At 41.2% G+C, this 25,520-nt stretch overlaps 1 protein-coding gene across 2 annotated transcripts in view; it reads left to right on the top strand.

Moving 5' to 3' along the window:
* The window catches only part of Ankrd55 (ankyrin repeat domain 55), an 85,491-nt gene that overhangs the window by 37,910 nt on the left and 22,061 nt on the right, over positions 1–25,520 (top strand). For both annotated transcript variants that reach the window (XM_070040942.1, XM_070040943.1), the window contains exons 5-6: positions 6,107–6,167; positions 16,203–16,331. In XM_070040942.1, coding sequence (XP_069897043.1) covers positions 6,107–6,167; positions 16,203–16,331 — 190 coding nt within the window. The remainder of the gene's footprint in view (positions 1–6,106; positions 6,168–16,202; positions 16,332–25,520) is intronic.

Below are 25,520 nucleotides of genomic sequence, written 5' to 3'. Positions count from 1 at the left end.
AGCTGTCTCTGCCCTTAACCTATTGCACCTCTTAGTGAGAGATTAAATTAAACTTTGTCCATCAAAATTACCTACAAGGTCAACTAGTTCGGTCAAGTAGGTTTATCATCTGAAATCAGAGCAATAATAGATTGAAAGCAATCCAAGTATACTTCTGCTCTTGTGGACTTGGGTTGCTATTTCTTAGTTTACCCAAAGTGCTCCCGGAACACTCAAAGCTCTACCTTATATTACTACAACTGAGAGATAAGAGAATTGTGGCTTCCTCTTCTATTAAAATTCTTCCTAATGACCCATCCACTACTCTTGGATAAATTGAAAAACTTCCTTCTGTATACTAATGGCACAGTTTTATTGTCTGAAATGAGACTTGATTCTGAAAGATAAAGTCCTCCTATAGCTATAGACACTTCTTTAACTAATAAAACTAATCTAAAACCAAAAGTAGTGTTTCTAGTAAATGTTCTCCAAATAGTAATTGGGTTCACTGTTAACCCATATAGCAAGCCAATTAGATTAATTACTTACAGAGTTTTTGTTTATTCCCTTACCAGATGGTATTCCCTGTGGACTTCACAACTGCTAAAAGTTAGATATCTTGTAGTCATTTTGCTGAGAAAAGTTGTGGTCATTGGAGACTTTAATAACATCTGCATTAAATGTTTAAAGCAGAAACCAGCCAAGCCATGTTCTGTCACAGAGTTGGGCTGCATAAACTTGAGATTTATTTATTTTTGTCGGTCATGGCTCCTGGGCGCTGTCCCCTCAGCTCTTCAGCTCAAGGCTAGTGTTCTACCACTTAGCCACAGCGCCACCTCCAGCCTTTTCTGTTGATGTGGTGTTGAGGAATCGAACCCAGGGCCTCATGTATGAGGAGGCAAACACTCTACCACTGAGCCACCTTCCCAGCTCAAGAACTGTTTTTCTGAGGAAAAAAAAAAAAAGAACTGCTCTAACTTAGAAACCTTCTCAATCCCACCATCATAACTTGGGATGCAGAAGGTTTCTGTCATGAGTCTATCTGATCATTTGATTTCCCCTAATTGGTACAACCTAGGTAACTGGCTGTCCACTAAAGCATAGAGGACTGTGCTTAACGTACAGCCATGATGACAATGGCGATGGCAGTGGCTATCACCATGTCCTAAACACAACTCTAAGTGCTTTCTATATGCAGCTTTATTTAGTCTTTATTGCTGCTCTGTGCAGCAGGTAATAATCCTAAACTCACTTCACAGATGAGAAAACTTAGGCACAAGGAAACTAATCAGTTGTCTTCTGCCTATCTGAGGACAACCAGCCCAGAAGGTTCTGCTGGGCACCTAAGATTTGCTGTTGTGGACTTTAGGGTCTTTATTTTAATAGTTATATTTTGTCAATAAGCCCTTGACCTACATAGAGAGGTCTTGTAAGAAACAGCTTTCCAAAGCTTATTATCTCATTATCACAATGTGTGCTAGTCATTACAACATCTCAAAATTCCTATCTAAGAAACCACAGGAAAAATTTCTACCAAAGAAAGAATTGTTGTCCTTTTCTTGAGATATCATACACCTTGACTTTGATGATCATGTTCATCCTTTTATTTGCTTAGAAGGTATTTGTTTGGAACAGTGTGTGTGTGTGTGTCTTACCTCTGCCACACATGTGGGACTCTAGATCACATCTTCTTTATTCTGCTCTTGTTTTCTCTTTGTCGAGTTTCTTCAGTTATCCTGTTTTACCCTGTGTAACCGAATCATCGAAAATGTTTGTTGAGTTGAGGTCAAGGGTGGCTAGGAGCCACACTGAATCTGAATCTCTGTTTCTTATCAACTGTTGTATCTGGGGCAAGTTAATATGCAAAAATTTGGCTAGTTTTCATTTTTAGATAATAATAAGAAGGCAGTTACTCACTTTACAGGAAAGTAGACACAAGTAAATGAGGAAGTATAGATATGAAAAAATGTAGTTAGTACTTTGTCCATTATCAGTGAATGTTAGTGATGATGACACTGATGACGATGATGATGATGATGATGATGATGATTCTGAATGATAGATAGAAATGAATACTGGATTAGTATTATAAGATGTCACCCTGTTGATGACATCCCCTAGCTTCCACCCTGCCTTCACCTTGACACACACAGGTCCACAAACATCTATATACATCTGCAGGTCTATGCACATGCAGTGCCAAGCCCAACAGCGTACATGGACATTTACTGCAATTATGAACAGCACTCCTGCTTGCATTCGCTAAGAAACATGAACTGTTTGCAAGCTTCAAAACCCACTGAACATTAGATTCTACCATTCAGCCCCACCCAAACAGCTTTTGCTACCTTCCTTAGTGCATATACATCTGTATTTTTCTCCTACTAATAAGCAGAAGGCACAGGCCAGATGGTGGCCTTGTGCAAAGATGTTTATACTGGTTTTAATATCTGCTGACCTTCAGGTTTCTAAACAGTAAGCTCCTTCTACTTGGTATTCATTAGAGGTTATTCAGAGAGAAGCCTCAAACTGAAGCTGCTTATAAACAAGCCAAGGTAATAGCTCTGCTGTGCTTTACCTGTGGAGGGATTTTGGCTTTTTGATGGAAAGAAACAACTCCCTAGCAAACCTGTCACTTCCAATGTACATTCTCTACTAAAGCCTAGTGTAATAGAGACGGAGGCAGATGCAGGCATGGGGTTTATGAATATAAACATGAAGGCATGCTGGGTTGACATTTCAAGTCCATTTCTGCTCTGAGCCCTCAGCTTCTCATCAGGTCCAAGCTTTCTACCTTTCAGTACCCCAGTGTTTTTTATTTGTTTCCATAGCTGGGACATTCAGAGGGTCCCCATGTGAAAGAGGGGGACAAATCATTAAGACAGCTCCAATGAGAACAGAGTTGTGTTTCTATAATGTTGTGCATGTGAGTGTTGGAAGGCAAGCAGCAATTTCCTCTGAAGGCAACCACAGGACTCTCCAAAAGCCTTTCTCATGGTCTCCATGGTTACCTACACTTTTTCCCCCTTCCACAGCACCAGAGGCTCTCATTCTTTTCATCTCTCTGAGCTACGGTGGGAGGGTTTCCTGGCTCATTTCCTTGGGGTGTTATTCTCCAGTTACCAGGTAAAATGCTCTCTCCTAAGGCTAATATTTCATTATAGCAAACTCTCAGTCTACACAGCTCACGGACAGAATGGTGAGATGGCGGCTTGAGGGGTACTCCTTTTCCCACAAGTCACTGAGTTCACAGGCTGGGAGCCTGAGGTACTAGTAAAGTAGAAAAGCTTAGAGATGTAAGTGACTCTCAGGAAGGTTTTAGCAGGTAATGAGTTCTTCCTGTCTGTCTCTGTCTCTGTCTCTGTCTCTGTCTCTGTCTCTGTCTTGGTCCCTGTCCCTGTCTCTGTCTCTCTGTCTCTGTTTCTCTGTCTCTGTCTCCCTCTGTCTCTCTGTCTCTGTCTCTGTCTCTCTGTCTCTGTGTGTCTCTGTGTCTCTGTCTCTATCTTTGTCTTGGTCTCTGTCCCTGTCTCTGTCTCTGTTTCTCTGTCTCTGTCTCCCCCTGTCTCTCTGTCTCTGTCTCTGTCTCTCTGTCTCTGTGTGTCTCTGTGTCTCTGTCTCTGTCTCTCTCTCTCTTTCCTAAACAGCCTAATTGTGACCAAGGAGGAAGACCCAGAAAACAGAAAATAGGAGCCTTTAAGAAACTGATGACTTGAGGAAGAGTGCACATACAGTTGTTCTAAGTGCTTATGCTCAATGACTTACTTTAAAATCACAGCATATCTTTGGGAATTAGGCATTATTATTCTCTCCACTTTGCAGATAAGAAAAGGGAGGCCTTGAGAAGTCAGAACCTGCCCAAAGTCTCTGGCTGATTGATTGGGAGTGGAGATTCTGTTTTGGGTTTTAATTGTTTCTTTCTGGTGGGGCTGGGGATTGGACCCTGAGCCTGGTACATGCTAAATGGGCACTGACGCTCACTATCTCCGAGCTACCTGGGAAGTGGAGATTCTAACAAGCCAGTGTCTGGGTTCTTACCACCCCCACCCCACAATGAATCTTCTGGAGGATCCAGGACTAACGTCCTGCTGCCTGTGGCATTTGTTGCTGTCTCGGGAATGTGAGGGCAGGAAGGAGTTTGAACTGATTTTACTGTGGGTTAAAAAGGATATGCTCCCGGCTACCATAGCACACACTGGAGTTCTGGGAGAACAAGACAAAGAGAGCTGGGAGTTGTCTGTTGCAGATCGCCTCCATTCTGCCCAATAGCAAGAAAGCACAGTTCAACCCAGACACCTAGTATATAATTCTGGCTGGATCACCCAGATATTGATTATGAGAGCAAGCTGTATGGGCCTCACATTCTCAGTTCTCACAAAATGGGGAGGATAGGGACAGAGAGGGTAAGAGATATACAAGGTGAGAGAGAGGGAGAGAGAGAGATTGAGTACTGCATACTGCTCTTAGTCATAACCCTGTTCCTTGAACGTCTGAATACCAGAAACTCAGCCCCAACACCTTACACAGGGCTGCTGTCATCTCCCTTATACACAAGAGACAATGTAGCTCTGAGGTCACAAAGCAGGAGACAAGGATTAAACCTCAGTGGCAGGCTGGCTCCCCAAAAGACAGGGGAAAGCACTCAAGTGGTGAGCATCAGCCTTGAACCAAAGAGATGAGTGAGAGTTCAAAGCCCTGAGTTCAAGCCCCAGCAGCAACACACACACACACACATACACACACACACACACACACACACACACACACACACACACACACACACACCAGCAACATAAACCAGGCTTCCTGGCTATTTCATACTCTCAGCAAATAACTGGAATTCCCTTCTTATTCAAGCTCTCTGGTATCACATAATACTAAGGCAGTATGATTAGTCCATCCTTCTTTTCTTCTATGATTAGTAGCAATTTAATACTAATCCTAAAAAAAGAAAACATCCTACAAAACTCCTAGCAAACTTTAAGTTTTAAACCTAAAAACAAATGAAGAGACAAAGCAATTTCACAATCTAATTTCAAAGAAATACTTCCAAATGTAAAGCTGAACTTCTTTCCTCTGTCTGTCCATACACTATTCGTCATCTCTTGATGTGTGTGAGCATATTACCTCCTTCAGTGCCTTTCTCCATGCTTTTTAACCCCAAGTGCACCAGAATTTCTTGACAACGTTATAAAACCATAGGAGATGGGCTTTTTCCAAACCTGCAGAGTTAGAAACCCTAAATAGAGTCCACGTATTTGCAGCTTAAAAAAATGTCCCCCACCTCGAGTGAGGCCAGAGCTCACAAACTTCCAGGATTAAGCGTCCTAGCAGTGAGGCTGGAGACATAACTCAAAGGGACAGAATGTACCTAGCAAGTGCAAAGCCCTAGGTTCAGTCTCCAGAATCACAAAAGAAGGAGGAACAAGTCTGTGAGTTCAAATCCCAGCACCAACCAAACCAAAACAACAGACAAACAACAACAATAACAAAAGACCCTCAAGATGATTGCTTATAGTGTTCCCATCACAGATAAGGAAACTTAGGCCCCAGGTGAGTAAGTAACTTGTCAGTGGAAAGTCTGGAAAGCAAACCCAGGCACTATGGCCCCAGGGTCTGCCCTAACACTGTACCAACTCTCTCCTGCTATCAGAGGAAGTGTTAACCTCAGTCACCCCAGTGAGGGGCCCCTTGGGGTGAACTTGAGAATCATTGATCACGGTTTCACTCTGACTACTGTCATCTCATGCTCAGATAGTCATATATTTTACAGAGGTTGAGCAGAGTTAGAAATGCCGACTATCTCCTGATGTAAGTAAACATTGACCATCTCCTGATACATGTAAAGGCCTTGGCATGGGAATTAGGAGCGAAGCGACATAGGTTTAATGAGTAAAATGAGATGATTTTTGTTTTTGAAGTGCACAACAGATGGCATGGATAAGCTTCAAGGTCACTGTGTTCCCACTGACATCTTCACACTTAGCACCTTGGCTTCTCTGCAGATCTTTCTCTCAGCTAAATGGACAGGGCTTTCCTATTCATTCAAAGGCCTTCAACTGGCAGTGTTTCTAATGTGGTTTTCCTGGTGCCCATTTTCTCTTTTGAGCTGCTCTGTTCTTCTTCGCAGGCTCCTCACCGTCCTACTGCAGCAGTCAAACCTCAGCGAGGTCAATCACCAGGACAGTGAGGTGAGTCGGGCCTGCTGGTGAGGGTAGAAGTGGGGGCGTTTCTGTACCCCTCTGCTTCCTCCTCAAGAAGAAAAAGGAGCACATTTTGGGGCCGTGACCCTAGAAAGGAAACCCGTGTCTCCATTAGTAATCCATAGGCAGAAATGCATCCTGTGTTGGGTGTGGGTAGCTTCTAACAGGAAAGGGCTTTATTGCATTAAATACGCATTAATCATATGACTGAAATTTTGTAACTTCTCACTGGGCACGGAGAAAGAAATACTGCTTTCTCTTGTCTTCCCGAGCCCCTGAAACTTAGATGGAAAGTGATGGCTCTGGATGTGTTCTCTCTGAGCTAAGAAGGCAGAAAGAATCTTTCCAGGCGCCCTGATCTAGAGGCCACAGTATTATTCCCAGTAATCACAGGGGGTGCTCCTTCATGTGACAAAGGCAATTGTGCAAGGCTTCTGTTTTGATTCTTCTGGGTTCTTTATAACACTGCCATTCGAGCTATACTCCCAGTGCCTTTGCTTTCATTAGGTTTCACATAGAGCCTTCTGTTTTTTGCTTACCTGAGTCTGTGATCTCCCTAACCTTGCCTCCTGCATAGCTGAGATTACAGCTATGAACTATAACTGTTGGGTTTGTACTTTGAGAAGATCTTACTAACATTTGATCCGTGCTGGCCTCAAACTGTGGTTGTCCTATCTCTGTGGTCCTCCTCCTCTCAAAGAGCTGGGATTATTGCTCAAAGTTCTTCAATGAGAATAGGCCAGACACTACAGATCTGTCCTGGAGTAGTTTAGGGTCTCATTTCTCTGTGGCTGTTTTTAAAAGCAGGATTAATTTTCACTAGCCAGCTGGTTTCTTTAACAAGTCTCTTAAAACCAATTTAACTACCTGGTTTTTTAATAAAATTTCTTTATAAATATATGCTTGGTTTGGCTGAACTTCACTAAGAACCGATACTATTGAGAAAAGTTTAATAACACTAAAAATGCATACACACAAGGTACCACACTGTTTCAAGGACTCTGGCTGGACACAAAGTTGAGGGGAAGCCACTCCTCTGATAGCTTCCATCTGAGCCAGCCCCCTCCCATTTTTCCTGAGCCTTTGGGCTCAAGGGCTGCTCTTGATCTGCATTAGGACCACACCAAAAAGGCCCGCTTGTAGCCCAAGTCTGAAGCTGGGAGTACAAACTGCCCAAATCTGTGGTTATTTCAAGCCAAACCTGAGAGGACAAAGGAATCTACTGTGTTAAACGTCCTTAAAAGTGAGAACCAGGGTTGAGATTGGCACCTGCTCATTCTTCCCTTGTATGAAAGCAGGGAGCTTGAGCTGTCGAAATGTATGTCGGTACACTGGGCACTCTAGCACTTCAGTAAGTGAGCAGCTACTTCCTCCATGTCTAACCCTTGCTTTACCATCTTCCCCTCAAGTAGGTTTCATTTAGGAAGTGGGTAATTCTGTCATTCACACCCTAACACTAAATATTCTACTTACATCTCTGTAACTCTAGCTGCCTCTCAGTTGAACTAATGTCTTCCCAATAAAGTCATACACCCAATTTTTCCCCAACCTGAAAGGTCTCTGAATAGTGAAAACAATGAAAGTAGGCATACATGATAGATTATTTTTTTAACTCAAGAATACAGTGTTAGGCATAACTATGTTTATTGCAGCATTATTCACATAGCTAAGACATGGAACCAACCCAGATGCCCCTCAGTAAATGAATGGATCAAGAAAATGTGATATACATGTGTGTGTGTGTGTGTGTGTGTGTGTGTGTGTGTGTGTGTGTGTGTAAATTCTATGCTTCCATCGGAAAAAATGACCCTCCCCCCCCATTTGTTAGGAAATGGAAAGACTTGGAAAAAAAATCATATTAAGTGAAGTAAGCCAGACCCAAAGAAACATAGTTACCGTGGTTTCCCTTATTTGCAATAATTATTATACATCTAGGATAATCTTATCAGATGAGCAGAATAGCTCAATAGCTATGTACATATGACCATATAAGATGATGCTAAGCGAAATGAACTCCAAGACATGGACACAAGAGATCTTACTTTGTTGTTTTTGTTTTTAATGTACTATATGATTTTTTGTTTCTTTTGTATGTTTTTCCCCCTGTGGTATATCCTCAGTTGTGACTGTATTTGATTTTGTTACCCTGGTATTGTATATACATTACTGAATTAGGGAAGAAAAGGGGAACAACAGAATGGTGAGACAAAGGACAAAGGGGGAACTGATGCAAAAGTGACATACAAGAGACATTATGTTGGAAATGATCTGTACAACTTGGGAGGGTTGAGGGAGGGAAAATAGGAGAAAATGAGGGAAGGAATAACAAGGTTAACAAGAAATGCACTTTTACCTTACATATGTAACTGTAACCCCTCTATACATCACCTTGACAATAAAAAAAAGGGGGGGGGAAGAGTATGGTTCTAGGCACCAGTGCAACCATAACTACTCAAGAGGCAAAGATTGGGAGGACCATGACTCAGTCCAGCTAAGGCAAAAAGTTTGTGGGACTCAATATCAACAGAAAAAACTTGGCATAGTGGTATACTCCTATCATCCTAGATACAGCAGGAAGTGTAAACAGGAGAATCAGAGCTCAGGCTGGTCTAGGGAAGGGAAGGGAAGGGAAGGGAAGGGAAGGGAAGGGAAAGGGGAAAGGAAAGGGAAAGGGAAAGGGAAAGGGGAAGGAGAAGTAAAAGGGGAGGGAGGGAGGAAGGGAGGGAGGGGGAAAGGAGAAGGTGAGACCCTTATCTAAAAAGTAACCTGTACAAAAAAAAGCTACACATGTGCTAGAGATGTGCCTCAAGTGGTAGAGTGCCTGTCATGCAAGTATGAGACCTCGAGTTCAAACTCAGTATCATCAAAAAACAAAATCATTCCACTATATCCATGTTGATAGACACAGATATAGCTAATTCCTTTTAGTTACCCCATAGTATTCCATACTATGAAGATATGTCCATTCCTTTAGTCATGGATGGATATTCAGAAAGTGTCCAAATTTTCTTCCCTAAATGTGATCTTAGCCAAAAATGTAGGTGACAATGATCTACAGAGTACTTTTGTACAAGCCACCTTGGTCACACACCTTGAGTCAACACATATAAAAGAATAACTAGATAATAGACAGTGTGTTTTAATTTTAATACACACTGCCTAGTTGTTCCCTAAAATGTCCATTTACAGCTCCCCAATTTATACTGTTAGAAGTCTAACCATCATACTTTTTCTTGTTCTTGCCAGATTTTCTCATGTGCATCCTCCAGGCATGAGGTTGTATATCTGCACCAGTGCCATGGTATTTTTGTCTTTTTTGTAACTTATCTATTTATATCCTTTGCCATTGATCTAAGTGTTACTTGCTAGCCTCTTATTGCTTCATGGGAGTTTATTTTGTATTCTGAACATTAATCTATTATCTGCTGTTGAGTTTTAAATCTTTTTTTACAGTCTTTTACTTATTTTAGACCTGTTCATATAGTTTTTTTTCTTATACAGAAATATTTAAATATGACTTAACCAAAGTGGTCATCCTTTTTTGCTACTACTTTTGCTTTTGGTGTCTTTTTTAATTTAAATTTTATTTATTTATTTATTTATTTTTGTTGGTTGTGGGGTTTGAACTCTGGCCTAGCAGCTGTCTCTCAGCTCTTCAGCTCAAGGCAAGCACTCTATCACTTGAGCTATAATGCCACTTCCAGTTTTCTGGTGGTTTATTGGAGATAAGAGTCTCACAGCCTTTCCTACCTGGGCTGGGTTTGAACCATGATCTTCAGATCTCAGCCTCCAAGTAGCTATGATTACAGGTATGAGCCACCAGTGCCCTCTTGGTGTCTTTTTTTTAAAGATCGTCTTCTCTACCCTCAAGGACTTATACATACGGTGCTAAACTTAGTTTGTTATAAGATTTTTTTAGTTGTGATTTCATTTGTGAACTCTTTTGTCCAGTTCCAGTGATCTGTTTATTTTCCTGCTCATTAACCACACTGCTTTATTCTGCACATCCCTACAGAGGCCATCCACTCAGCAGAGTTTAAAGCTATGGGAAAGTGAGGTGGGGCAGATGTCCTCTGCATTTTTATTCTTCAAAAATCAGGACCTTACAAAAATCTATGCACATATGACCATATAAGATGATGCTAAGTGAAATGAACCCCAAGATAGGGACACAAGAGGTTTTTATCTTTGTTGCTGTTGTTTTTAATGTACTTATAATGTGCTGTGTGATTTTTTTGTTTCTTTTGCATGTTCTTCCCCCATGGTATAATCCTTGTTTTCACTGTATTTGATTCCTGTGCGCTGCATCTTGTATATACATTTATCTAATTCAGAGAGGGGAAAGGAAATAACAGAATGCTGAAACAAGAATACAAGTTGACTCATTGTAACAATGCGTTGTACAAAACACTGTTGAAAACAAACTTTACAACTTTGGGATGGAGGTAGGGAGGAGTTGGGGAGGTGGGGAGGGAAGGGTTGGTAGGGGAAAAACGAAGGAGGAGGTAACAATGCTCAATAGGAAATGCAGCTGTAACCCCTCTGTACAGTATCTTTACTATATATATATATATATATATATATATATATATATATATAAAGAATCAGGAGGGCCGGGATGTAGCTCAGTGTCAAAATGCTTGCCTAGCAAGTTCAACTTCCTGGGTTCGATCCCCAGTACCAAAAAAGACCAAAAAAAATGCAGTTAAAAAAAAAAAGAATCAGGACCTTAGAGAAATTCTTGCCAAAGGAAAGAAATTCATCTCTATCCACAGGGAGTTAGAAAGGAACTAAACATCTGGAATCTAACTTCTGCTGCTCTCATTTTTGCTTTGACAAGAAAGTGGCCATGAAGAGGGCTTATGAGCTGCTGGCCTCCAGGTCAGAGCTTCGAGTGCACTTACTCAGGGATTGCTAGTACACGTGGTATTTAGGAGATATTGTTGTTCCTATGCACATTCTTATGGTAGTTGATTTTTATGAGCAGTCAGACAATCTAACTTCAGTTTTAATGGCACTCTGAGAAAATAAATTGAAATTGCAAAACCAGATGTAAAGTTTTGGACAAGATTCTTTACATCAAATCTACTTAACCACATTCCTAAGACACAAACATCACCAGATGTTGGGCACTTCCAAGGAAACTGTCCCTGGCTCTAGAAGTCATTTCGCTTTATAATGAGCAAAAGGTAAAATAATAAAGCAAAGTTGTTTCAGTGAGCCACTAAAACTGGCCCCTTTTGAAAAATGGAGTGGAGTCACCACTCTCTCCGATCCACCTAACTCCATACGTTTCTAGAGGCAGACCTCATCTCTTTATCTTTGTACCCCTAACATGATTGAAATCCTATATATAGAAACTGATATCATTATCCTAATAATAAGAATTACTCTAATAGTTACTCTATAATAAGAACTCTAAGAATAAGAGAGGTGAGAGGAAGGATAAAGGGAGGTTAACAGAGGGGATGAATTTGACCAAAGTACAATACATGCACATATGGAACTATCACGAGACCCCTTTGTACAATGAATAGAGGGTAATAGAAATAATCCAAAACTATAGCTATTACAATATTTTAAAGAACAAAATTTTAATAATAACATACAAACTTTTTATTAATACATTAAAATTTGATACTGGTGCCAAAAACTCCTGTGACTTGAGTAAGTGATTTTTGTAAGTAATGTGTTGAGGTATCCGCAGTGATCACTGGGATAGAAAAGTATCTGTAACTTTCACAGGAGGCAAGTTACAGATACTGTTAACACTCATGTGGGTTGTTAACTATACTTGTAATTGAGAAGATGCTCAATCTCAATTAGAAATTAGTGAAAATAAAGATGTAGTGTGTTTCTCTAATTGAAGCTCACTCAATCCTTATTTCTATCAACGAGTAGAATCTTTTCTCTAACAAGACTTAAAAAACAAACAAAAAACCATTCCAGAAACATTTTAAGCAATGAGTGGAATAATTGAATACCTTCTCCAGGTGATTCATTTGGGATAGAAAAATAGTTATTTTATTCATTCAATAAATTTGAATGAATAGCTTGATGTAGCTACATGGCCCAGCACTTGCCAACTGTATAAGGCCCTGGGTTTGAACCCCAGCACTGTAGAAAAAGAAAAGGAAATGTGAAGGACCACCATGTCTCATGAAGGCAATTATTATTTGTAATCACAATAGGTAGAAATGAAAATTCTGGAGCATAGCTTTATTAGTAGACATCCTAGTGTCCTAAAATCTATTGTGGTCTTTAATTAAAATCTTTTGCTATTATTAAATGTTTTATTGATCTACATGTGAAAACTCCAAAACAAAGACTCAATTATTGTTGAGGCATGCTCTACCAGGCCTGGCTTGTAGAGCTGTTTTGCTGATCTTTCAGGCACCTGCTATAATTCTGTCCCTGGTGCTTCAAGAAAATCTGTGCATCAAGCACCCATCCAGCCACATCAGCATTCCTCTCTGTGCTTCTCAGTGTCACCCAGAGCTGTTCTGAAACACGAAAACTGCCAAACACTAAGTCAGATTTCTAGTTCAGAAAACACAGAAACTACAATTTTATTTTGTTTTGTTATGGATGGGATGTGGAGTTCTGAGAAGCCTAGAACCTGTAAGTACAACTAGAATTGCAGTACACAGGCTCAGAGCACAGAATCATTCATCTGCACCAGAGCACTGTTCCAAAGCAGCTTTACTATGTGCCCACCATATGACATCAACCAACTAAAACTTGGCATTTTCCTCCAAAATATTCTGGAAAGTTTATTTTACTAACTGAATGTAAGTTACTCCTTACTCTTGGAACCAGTGTTCTTGGAGTTGTTTTTTTTCCCCTTAAAAGAATGGCACTGTACTGTCACTAAGACCATCTGTGCATTTGTCATGATATCTATTCAGGGAATTTCTGGGTTTTTAACCACTAGATACCCCCCCAGGCCCAACCGAGTCCTCAGTGAGAATACAGGGAGTCACTGGTAAGAAAGCTCTCCATATTTGGATTCATGTAGCTGTCCCATATTCAACAGATTGGTGGGGGGGGACGGTTTATACACACATGCACTATGTGTGTGTGTGTGTGTGTGTGTGTGTGTGTGTGTGTGTGTGCTAACCCTGAGGCTTGAACTCGGGGTCTGGGTACTGTCTCTGAGCTCTTTTTCTCATAGGTCCACTTTCAGCTTTTTGTGTGTGGTTAATTGGAGATAAGATTCTCATGGACTTTCCTTCTCAGGGCTGGCTTTAAACCATGATCCTTAGATCTCAGCCTCCTGAGTAGTTATGATTAAAGGTGCAAGCCACCAGCACCCAGCTAACAGACTTTATACTCCTGTTGTGTCCAGGGGATTATCTTCAATAACCTGCGATTCACTCCCTGTATTAAACATTTCTTGAACACCTATTGCTTGGTTGCCGTGTGCATACCATAATGGCTAAGCCATAAGACCCGCCTTTTCATGTGTCAAAGCTCAACTGTAATTTCTCTCATTACTCAATGCAGACACTGCTGACGAGGCTGGAAGCATGCTGGGTAATTGGTCACCAGAATCTACAATGCTGCTGCCTCATAGAACCTGGAGGGAGAAGGGGACTATGGGAAAATGCTCCTCAACAGGGTTTAGGCAATACCAACTGCTACCTTTGAGACTGATGTGGAACACTTTTGGGGGGAGTTAATATTATTACTTCTGAGACTAGTTACTTTTATTTCCATTGACTGAAAAAAAAAAATAAGTAAAAGCAACAGGAAATTTCCCTTGACTTGACCAAATGTTCACCATTTGTTTCTATTGTAATCGTTTTTAGAGAAAATATGGAGTAAGTCAAGTCTTGATTTGGGGCTAGTAAGAAGAGGGTCATCCAGATGCAGTGGTGCATGCATATAATCTCAGCTACTCAGTAGGCAAAGGAAAGAGGATGGAGGGTTCAAGGGCAAAGTTAGAAAGACTCTATCTCAAAAATAAAGTATTAAATAAAAGGACTGGGAACATGGGTCCAATGATAGAGAGTTTGCCCTGCATTTAGAAGCTCTGGGTTCACCCCAATAAAAACAAAACCCAGTGATAAGCCATTTGTTCATTTAATAACTAGCATTTCCCTAGCAGCTGCAATGCACTTGGCCCTTAGCTCTAGAGATTTAGATAGGCAGAGCTGTTGGCACTTCATGATGAAGTTAGTGACCGAAACAAATGGGAGTTAGGATGAGGAATGGAGTGAAAAAATTAAAAAAAGAACCGGATTCCTTTGAGTTCAATTTTCTAACCCCAAGGGGCCTCATTACCTCAAATGAAGTGACTCCATTGGATACAGTGAGCTCATCTGCCTTCCAAGTAAAAGCTTATCTATCAGAACAGGAGCACAAAGTTCTCCATTTTCAAAACAGTCTTCTTTTCCACATGGAACCAATTTCTTTGAAATAGCCTCAAGAATACCTCTGGATGCTCAGTGTGAAATGACACCTGAAACTTGAAAGCACATCATAATTGACAGAGTTAAAATATGAAACTGGTTGAGGGGATTTCATGCTTAATCCTAGTGTCCCACAGATCTCAATCCACAGATTTAGTTCTGCATTTACTCAGATCTGAGAACTTCTCTAGAGGTCTGTTTCCTCTTCTATGAAATGAGAAAAACAAGTACACCTGTCAGAGTCAGCTAACTGCTGTAGCAACTCAAAATCTTAGTGACCTTAGTGACCAGACAATATCTTCCTGGCTTACATCATGGTCCAATGATGGTTGAAAGGATTGATTTGTCCTCCCTAATCAATCAAGGCCCCAGACATTACAATCTAATGGAACCCTGATCTTCTAGAATCTTGTCACCCTCTGTTGTTGGATAAGTAAGGAGAAAAAGTGGGGAGGATCAAATGGGCTTTGTTTTATAGGCCAACCCTTGAAGGAATTCTCAACCCATTGTATCCAATGATCAGGACTCAGTCACATGTCATTGTCGGCTTGAAATGGAGTCTGACTATATACAGCAGAGGAAGAGGAAATACAGTTTGGTAAAGAGTAGTCCTGTCTACTCACTCTAGCAGATGGTTTAGAGTATTAAGATATTATATAATATATATTATACATGTAATTCTCTGAATCAATAAATATTAGCTCTTGGTTGTTAATTACTGCATTTATGACTAGGCAGAGGCCATCTTCTCCAACTCAGCTCATCCTGTGAGACAGACAAGACCAACGCAGTGTTACTTTATCTCCATGTCATTTGCAAATTCCCTTTGCACCTTTTACATCTTACTGTAAGGCATCTTAAACCCATACTCCCACCCAGGATCAGCCTGTGCTTGCCTCTCCAACCTTATCTGGTGTTCCTTTCCCCCTCTGCTACTTCATTCATTCATTCATTCATTCAATAGCTACTCACATGGTCTCTGTTCTAGGCACACACACACACACACACACACACACACACACACACACACACACACACACACACACACACACACACACACACCACAATAGTCAGACAATGCCCTTACCCTGTGGGAAGACTTTACATGCTAGCAACATATTCTTAAGCATGTTCTCTACCTCTGTGACTTGGTGCTGGATGCTCTAGTCTCCCAAATCTTTTCATAGTGTCCTACTCATATCAGGTCCATCCTCCTGGTTACATTCCAACCCAGGTCCCTGTGTGCACACTTCCTGGCATTTAGCAGTCTGGGTAATCATTGTATAATTTTATTATGTAATTTTTATTACTATATAAATTTGTATAAATTTGTTTTCTATCCCTTTACTACAATGAACCTCTGAGGAGGGCAAGGGTCTTGTTTCTTGTATTCACTTTTGTATCCTCAACAGCTCATTGCCTCACAAAAAGCAGAAGCTCAACCAACATCCATGGTGCCTAGATTGCCTTCATGAATGAGTAAACTTATACGCAGCAACCAAACCAATTTGGTGACGTCCTTGTCTTGAGTCTGGAGAGAAAGTGTAAACTCCTGGCTCCTTCCTGGGAGCCTGTGCTCATCTCTGCCCCTCTGATGGTTGTTTCACAGGGAATGACACCTCTCCACTGGGCAGCTTTCCACAACCGGCCTCAACACACCCAAATGCTGTTGAAGAAAGGGGCAGACCCTACCCTTGTGGATAAGGACTTTAAAACGGCTCTGCACTGGGCAGTCCAGGTGAGAAGCTGGCCAATGGGCTTGTCTCAGGATTAACTGGTGTAAAGTGGGGTCGGCAATTTTCTTAAGTCAAATATGAAAGATGGAATATTCAAAGAGGTAATAACCTTAGTATTAGTAATATATATATATGATATATATATATATCATATATATATATATATATATATATATGATAGAGCAAGAAAGTTACTCACCTCTTTCCATACTGGGGGGGGGGGGGGTAAGGCGCAACAACAAATCTATTACAATGGAGGCATTACCTTGTTTCTCTCCCCCTACACTTTGATCTCTCTTCCCCTCCACTTCAATCTCTTTCCCTCTCCCTCCCTCCCTCCTTCTCCCTTCTCCCTTTCCCCTCTCTCACATACACACTTCATTCTTACTCTCCATCCCAATGTTTTCTACTAGCTCATGGCAATCTTCAAAGGATTACTGGGAAAACCCTTTCAAAATCAATGAAGCACTCTTTCTTCTGTCCCAACCCTCCACTGGGCATCATTGCAGGTGATTCTGTATTTTGTACTAAACAATGATAACAGTGGTCCATACCCTGCATTATCATACCAGGAGGGAGTCTCTGTCAGTCCATAAGGCCACATACATCTCAATAGGCCTGCAAAAATCTCGAGTCCAACAGGGTAAACTGAGAATGAGGTAGAAGAAAGATGATGCTACCAGGTCCTGCTGTGCTTTCTGTTTTCACAGGGAATGATTCACTAGTCCCACATTTACAATGCAATCTTGTACTACCTCCTTCAAGGAGAGTAGAACTGAATTTCCTTCAGCATACTTCCTAGCCCACTCTAGTCTTTGATCTTACCTACACCCACTGTCTGTTTTTATCAATCCAGTCAGGTACCTTCTTGGAACCATTGCCAGCATTCTCATGAGAGTAGTTTCTGCCACCCAAATGTGGTTTCACTCAGTGTTTTCTTGTGCCAAGCACAGCAGAGGTAGACACCTGGCACTTTCAGAACTGCCACATGTGCTTGAGGTAAGGGGAAAACAGAAGTGATTCGGAAACTGCTCTGGTTTTTGTCCTTCTAAATTGGCTTCAGTTGCTGAGCGCCAGAAAAGTGAGCAAAACTTGTTTTTGTCATCTCCACCTGCCCTTGGTCCCTTCCTACATATTTTCAATATCTAATCAACTGTCCTACCCTTCCATGCCAGTCTCTTCCCAGGAGTCCCAGAGCTGGCCTCTGGCTAGTCAAGGGTTCACATAGCGGAACTGTATGTCTCTGCTCCCCCAAGGAATGCCCCATGCACAATGGTTCTCAGCTAAGGGAAAATGAGACAGAGTCAGGCACTTGCTGTATATTCACTCTCTGTACCCTGCCCTCAGTTCCCTAGTTGTGGTAGGTATGTGCATTTGGGAAAATCTCAGATGATTCCCCCACATAATTCCACCTGGCATGCTGCCTTGGCTTCCCCAATCCCCACCTCAATACAGATTTAGAATGGCTGCCATAGACTTACCTTTGCAATGGAACCAGCAGCAGAGCTTGTAAAATATCATTCCTAGTTTGACTCCAGACCTTCTGTTCTTTATCCTCTAAGCGGCAGTTTGGCATAACCAGAAGAACAACACGTTCAACTTAGAAGACCTAGTGTGTGTAACACACTTGAGTTTGTCCAGAGGCATCTCACTAACACCTATGTGCCTTAACTCTCTAAGGATCTTTGGAATGCATGCATGTGACATGCCTCTGGCGGTGATACATAAAGTGCTATGGAATTGGACCAGATGATCGTTTTATTCTTACTGCCTCTTTGAAGACTTGGTTTATCATACCCATAGCTTGATATTCCATCTTTCCATCTCTCTAATACCGCTTTCAACTTACCACACTTTTTTAGAATCACCTGAAGAACTCTTTTTTTTTTTTTTTTTTTTTTTTTTTTGCTGGTGGTGGGGTCTGAATTCTGGGCCTGGGCACTGTCCCTCAGCTCTTCAGCACAAAGCTAGTGCTCTACCACTTGAACCACAGCACCACTTCCAGCTTTTTCTGCTTATGTGGTGCCGAGGGCCTCATGCATGCAAGGCAAGCACTCTACCACTGAGCCACCTTCCCAGCCCCACCTGAAGAACTCTTAAACAACACTAATGGTCAGGTTCCAACTCTCATTCCAGTTCCCTGGAGAGGGCCCCAGGCATCAATAACTTTTCAAGATTTCTTCTTCCAGGAGGTATAATATACCACTAGGATTGGGGACACTAGGAGAAATGAATTTGTCCAAACACAAGCCAATACCTTGCCTATTCATGTCTATGGTGCTTACATTTTGATTGTGATTGTAAAAGTGTAACGCCATCCTCATTTATTTATTCTATTACTTCATAAGTATTCCTTCAGGATCTACTGTGTGTTTCATACAAGAGGTATTCATACTAAAGTTCTATTAATCCTCCCCACAATTCAGTATTGTATGCATGGGTGAATGAGTATGTTTGTATTCATTCTGCTAAGGAAGGACTCCACTGCCTTCTTTAATTAGTGAACATGGTTGGCTACTTCAGTGACTACTCTGAATGACTGGCACTCCCTTTTCCTCCCGTGTGGCTTGCAGTTAAAAATCAGAAGGTGGATATTTTGTCCTTTACATGGTAAAGACTACGGGTAACTCTGAATGACAGTTGAAGTTCTAGTTTTACTTGGCTTCTTTCCCCTTCTTATTCTTTTATAACATGGGACCCACATTGTGCTCCTTTTAAAGTTTTTCCACATGCGTCTGTTTCCCATTGTTGTTTCTTCCTTTTGCTCAACTTCCTTCATTTCTCTTGAACCATACAGTAAGATCCCATTTAAAGCTACAGTGATTTGTATTTGACCCAGATGACCAAAGCAATGAGGATTCTAAACACTGGGCCCCAAAATAAACGAAGTTCTAGTTCTGTTTCCATGATCCAAGTCCCTTAGTAACTGGTCATCTCCTATAACAGATCATTGTCATTATTCATGCACTCCTGTCAGAACAAGGAGTTTGACTCTATGTTGAGTAATGTTACATTCTCCCTGTGACAGTTGTTTAGATTTCCTCTATGTCATTTGGTTTCCTCTATGTGTTTTCATGGCTTGATAGCTCATTTCTCTTTATTGCTGAATGTTATTCCATTGTCACCAGAAGCCAGTGACTCAAGCCTGTAATCCTCACTACTTAGGAGGCTGAGATCTGAGGAAGGTGATTGATATTAATTATGAGAACCTGGTCATGACTGGAGAGGTAAAACTCACAAAAGTATGGGTCCCTCACTCTTTAGATAGGTCCCTCTAAAGTTTATAAATCCTGACTTATCCACAAAAAGCTTTCATCAATATATCAGCTGCAGATTGCTTTATGATTCCAGAGCTGCTTCCTACCAAGGTTTCTATTCTGTGATGCCATGGATTCTCTAAATCCCCCTTTCTCTAAAATGTTGGCGTCAGTCCTTTATCCTATAACTTCACTTCACACCAGGCTCCTAAGAGTACCAGTGCTTTCGTTAGAATTAGTTTCTTTGATCATAAGAATTCTGGGCATCATGGCAGGGCAGTAAGTGGGGTATAGATTCACTCATAATTCACCACTAGGGCCCTGTCTTAACTCAGTAGAAAATGACTTCACTTGGGCTATTCCTCAGAATCACTTTTATTTCCATACACCTTCAATGGGAGCTAGAAAGAAAATACTGCACTAAAATGAGATAATTATTTTGCATTTGTTCATTTAGTGTATCATTAAAGAAATTAAACATACAGAGAGAGTTAATTATATCAACCATTTGACCTGGATCAAAATTCTGTAATTATATTTTAATTCCAAATAAAATCAAAATGCAAAAAGGTAAGTATAAATGACAGTTGCCAGTGGCTACAGCTCATAAGAGAGAAAGAAAGAAAACAACCTTTGAACCAGAAAGTACATACCTATAATCTCAGTACTCAGAAGGCTGAAATAGGATTGTGAGTTCTAGACCAGCCTGGGCTACATAATGAATGCTAAGCTAGTCTGGACTACATAGCAGCATGCTGTCAAAAAATTTTAAGGAAAGAAAAGAAATAGAACAACAAAGAATTTTTGAGCTGGAAGGGGCCACATAGGTCATTTATTCTAGTATTTCAGGTCCCAAGTAAGACACAAGTGCACAGAGCACTCATATCTTGCTCCAAGGGCATACAAATACCATTTAGACCATAGAATTTCTCATGCTTCTTTTGGAGGTCGCTTCTTTTGGAGGAAGTTCCAATACAGAATATGCTGTTATTGCTTGTTTCATGATGGTGAGTATGCTTAGAGGTACCAGTGTGTTAGCCTATGTGATTTAGTCATATGTCTAAACCACGGGCCCCCAAATTTACCAAGAGCCAGGCATAGTAGACATAGTAGAATGAAGATGTGCAAATCTGTGAAGTGTGAACATGTGAGAAGCGAAGGTTTGAGGCTAGGCAGGGGGGGAAAGGAATAATATCCTTTAGAGGGTTTGGAGTCTCAACCACCCTCACAGTTATCCTCTTTGGGTCAAGGTTTTTTGGCCTAGCCTGGATTCCAGCAGTGGCAGAACACAAAAGCTTGGGTCTGACTGTCCTGGAGTCAGAAGACAGAAATGGTGAGAAGGTGAGGCCCACAACTGAGCTACTTCATCTCTCAAGGTTGCTAATGCTTCCTGTGGGAAAAACAAACTCCTCCCTGGCTGTGTTAGTGTGAAGAAGTCTGGAGTTTGGTGCTTACTGTCTGACAAGATAGGATCTCCATGTAGTCCAGTTGTGTATTCCTTGCTAAACCCATGACGGGAAATGTTCTGCTGAAGTAAAGCAAGAGTAAACTCTGAATAAATATTTTCTGCATGATAAATAAACACTTGAGTAATGAGCCTCATGAACTATGCGCAAAGCCAAACAACTGAATTGTACCCATCACTTTTTGGTTCCCCTTCTGTTCTTCACTATTGCTACCCCTTTCTTCTCTTGTACCTACTCTTGGACTGTCTCTGTTTTCCTTCATACTTGCTCATCATCAGCTTCTCTACAACTGTATGCCAGGAGCCGATAGCTCCATGAAATCTGCTTTAGCTTAGCTTGCCTTTTAAGGCTTCTGCCTCCTGAATGGAAGTTAAGGTTTGGACCTGATATGTTCCCTCTATATGTTAAATATATGTTAAATAAAGGCTTGGTCATCAGCCTGTGGCATTATGGGGGAGGGGGGAGGTTGGAATCTCTGGGAAGGCAGGAACTAGGGGAAGGAAGTTAGATTCTTAAGTGCATGCCCTTGAAGAAGATACTGAAATCTCAGGCCCTTCCTGTTTCTCTTTGCCTCCCGGCCTCCATGAAACAGAACAGTTTTGCTCTACTATGTGCTCCCTGCCCTGGCATCCTGCCTTACCATAGGCTCCAAGTCAAAGAAGCCAGCCAATCATGGCCTGAAACTTGAAAAGGTATAAGCTGAAAAAAATCTTTCCTACTTTCAAATTGTTTGTCTCAAATATTTTGTAACAACAACAGAAATAGGCCTCATGCTAGACACCCTTCAAAAATTGAATAGAATAAGTAGTATTCACAGTCCCAATATTAGGTTCTTGCTTTTTTTTTTTTTTTTAACTAATCCACCGGTAGCGAAATCATTGCATATTAATTCACTTTTGTCCTTGGGAAGGCTTTTTCTGAATCAGGCTTCATAAACTCTCCTGCTTCATAACAGGTCAAACAAATATGACTCAGTTCTCAAACTTTTCAGAGTACATAAAGGCAACTTTGTGGACTTCCTGTGAACAAAACACAGAGGGCGGGAGAAGCAAAAGCAAATAAACAAATGTATAATCCTGCTCTGGCTGCCCAACCCAGGATTTAGGACAACATGATATGTACAATAACTATTATTACTGTCTTACTGAATGTAAACTCTCCTATCTTATGGACTAGAATGTTCTGTATGAGCTTGTTAAGAATGTGTCTTTGAGGATATGGTTATGTTATGGTAATGCAATACCTACAAACTCGGCCTCTCTTGGTGGCAGATTGAGTGATAATCGTATATTCAGGGTTCTGTGATATTTTATGATCAAGAGACTTTTAGGGTTTTTCTTTTATGGTGGTACTGTATATAACATAAAAATATTGTCATTTATATATATAGTTTGTATTAATTGGGTGAAATGGTCAAAATATGTCAATTATACACAGTTGATTGATGGTATTGTAGTTCAAATATGTCCTTATTGTTTTTCTATTTGCTGAATCTGGAAGAAGAGTATTAAAATACCCAATTCTAACAGAAGGAGAGATTTATTCTGACTTATAGTTTTCCAAGTTCACATTGCCACCAAATGTAAGCTCCCTCTTCTTTTCTTCCATCTTTGCAGCATCCTCATTTCTTCTCTTCTGGCACTTTCTGACCTCTACAACACTCCCTTACCTCTAGGTTTGGACCTCCTCTGCCAGAGTATTTAAAAGATAATGTGCTCATTAAGCAATGGCCACCCAGGGCTTTGGCTCAAACCAGTCCTCAAATTTTGGGGAGGAGCACCATAGCAACATTCCTGGGAAAGGATTGAAATGTGTAGTGCTTAGTTCTATAAAGAAGGCTCAGCTGGTATGGTACACTTCACTGCTACTGATGTGTGGAGCTCAGCAACAGTTTTTCCTTCTGTTTCTCAACTGTCAGCATGCAAGACTACTCCTGTCATCAGACACAGAAGAACAGGGTGAAGCCCAGGGATCCTGCTGAATCCATTCTGGCTTGGCCATTCCTTAGTTGGGACCTTGGGAAAGTTACTTACTTAATCCCTCTGGGACCTTATTCTCTAGCCTCTACAATATGAGAGTAATGATGACTTTTACATGCCTTATCAGGATTAAATAATTACTGCATGGAATGGTTTAGATAGGTGCCATACATGGATGCACAGGTGCATTTACATTTCTCAGTAGATGCATCAACCACTGTAAGTCCTTCAAAGATCTTGTTAAAAGGAAAAGGAGTCTGGAATGAAGCTTAGTGGTAGAGGATTTATCTAGCATGGGTGAAGCTCTTAAGCTTCTATCCCAGCACTGAAAAAAAGAACCAGATGCCTAGAGCTGGTGACTCACTCTTGTAATCCTAGATACTCAGAAGACTGAGATCTGAGGATCTCAGTTCAAAGCCAGCCCAGGCAGAAAAGTCCTTGAGACTCTTATCTCCAGTTAATCACCAGAAAACCAGAAGTGGCGCTGTGGCTCAAGTGGTAGAGCACTCGCCTTGGGCTGAAGAGCTCAGGGACAGCACCCAGACCCAGAGTTCAAGCTCTACAACTACAAGAAAAAAAGAAAATTCAAATGATAATGGTGCAAGTTAAGATGAAGATATAGGCAAAGAAATTGTCTGGGAAATTCAAGACAGAAGGCATTTTGGAGAAAAAGTGGGAAGGAAGTGGGGGGTAAGTTGTTTCAATCTATTCAGAGGGGCAATGTGTGATGTGTTAGCTCCCAAGAAGCCGTTACTGGCTGCTCAGACTTCCAAAACAGATGGATGCAGAGGATGTAGGCAGAAGCCCCTATTCCAAGTGACTGCCACTTCCAGTTTACCACTTCCAAGTGACTCCCAAGGGTCAGGAGAGGAGGAGGAGGATGGGGGGAGGGGTGTGATTTGGTTTCTCCATCTGTCCCAATACTCCCTCTGCCACAAAGAGGGGAAATTGTAACAGGGTGTTTTGCCCTTCAGATCACCTTGGCAACCTGAATTCCTTTACTCTTCCAAGAAGCTGTGAACAAAATAATTCACTGAGCTGGCATTCTTTTCTGTTTCCCTTCTCCAGTGGCTAATGCTTTCCAAGCAAAGTATCTTGACTGTTTGAAATGTATTTCGAATCCCTTCAAAACATATGTAGAAACATCAGGTGTAAGAACCTGAAGAAGGCTTGATAAATGACCTCTTGAGTGAAGCAAACTTCTAAAGACAGGCATGCCATAAAGCCGAGCAGTCAATCAAAGTGGCTTACGAGTTCTTGTTAGACAAGGGAGGGAAGAAGAGAGGAAGGGCACATAAGAGAGTATATGAGGGGAGTGTCCTGCTATATGACCAGGTAGCCATTGAGAGACCAGTGCTAGAAGGAGGCCCTATGCTTGCAGGTAGAGATGGGGGAGGAAGGGACAGCGCTTGCATTTATCATCAGGAAGTTCTCAATTTGTTTTGTAAACAAATGCAATCTGATAAAACTGTAGGCCCTCCAATCACACATTTGGGACTCCTTGAGCCAGATTCTTGGCTGCCTATTCTTTGGCCTTTCCCAGTGGAGGCCCTGGCACAGATTCTGAGAAGGCCAAGATCAAGCATTCACCCTATTACAGAATGGTCCTAGGCATCTGTGAGAGTACCGGAATTCACATCAATGGTAGAAATCAACTGCACAAGGGAGCAGCACACTAAACAGCACATAAAAACCGCCATGGCAAGCAGGATACAAGAACACACGCACCTACCTCCATGCTCATTGCTGCACTGGTCACAGTAGCCAAGATATGGAAACAAGCCAGATGCCCCACTACAGATGAATGGATCCAAACTTTCCTATATACAATGGAATATTATGCAGCCATTGGAAAGGACTAAATAATGGCATTCACAGGGAAATGGATGGAGCTAGAACAAATCATTTTGAGTGAGGTAAGCCAAGGGCACAGAGACAAATGGCACATGGTCTCCCTGACATGTGGATGTTAAATTAAAAATGCAAGGAGATACGACAAAATAAACAGGACTCAAGAAACAAAGGACATTTAATTTGTCATCTAATTTCTAAATGACTCCATGTTCTCGAACTCATATATGGTATACATATATCTATATATCTATCTATATATGCACATCTGAGGGAAGATAGGAGAAGGGCACAGAATCAGAGGAAATGCGAAAATATACAAGAGAGCGGCCCATCAGCTGCACTGGACATTGATGAAAATGAAGTAAACAACTCCAGGGCAGTGATGGGAGGGACAGAATGAGAGGGAAAGAGGGAACAGTTTACAATAAGCAAAAGGAAAGAAATGTACATATCACCCAATGTGGAAGAAATAAACCTCATAGAACTCACAAACTTTATAGGCCACGATAATGACAATTTGCCTTGTGAAGGTTAAAATGTGTTTGTGTTTGTGACATTAATTAAGTATCACTATCCCACATTACTGTGAAAGTTGTGAAATTTATGCAATCACTCAATCTCTAAAAATTGTTTAA

Source organism: Dipodomys merriami, unplaced genomic scaffold (assembly GCF_024711535.1).
Source record: "Dipodomys merriami isolate MVZ:Mamm:240054 unplaced genomic scaffold, mDipMer1.0.p SCAF_30, whole genome shotgun sequence".
Lineage (NCBI taxonomy): Eukaryota > Metazoa > Chordata > Mammalia > Rodentia > Heteromyidae > Dipodomys > Dipodomys merriami.
Note: the sequence above shows the minus strand (reverse complement) of the source record. Positions and strands in the feature narration are given on the sequence as shown.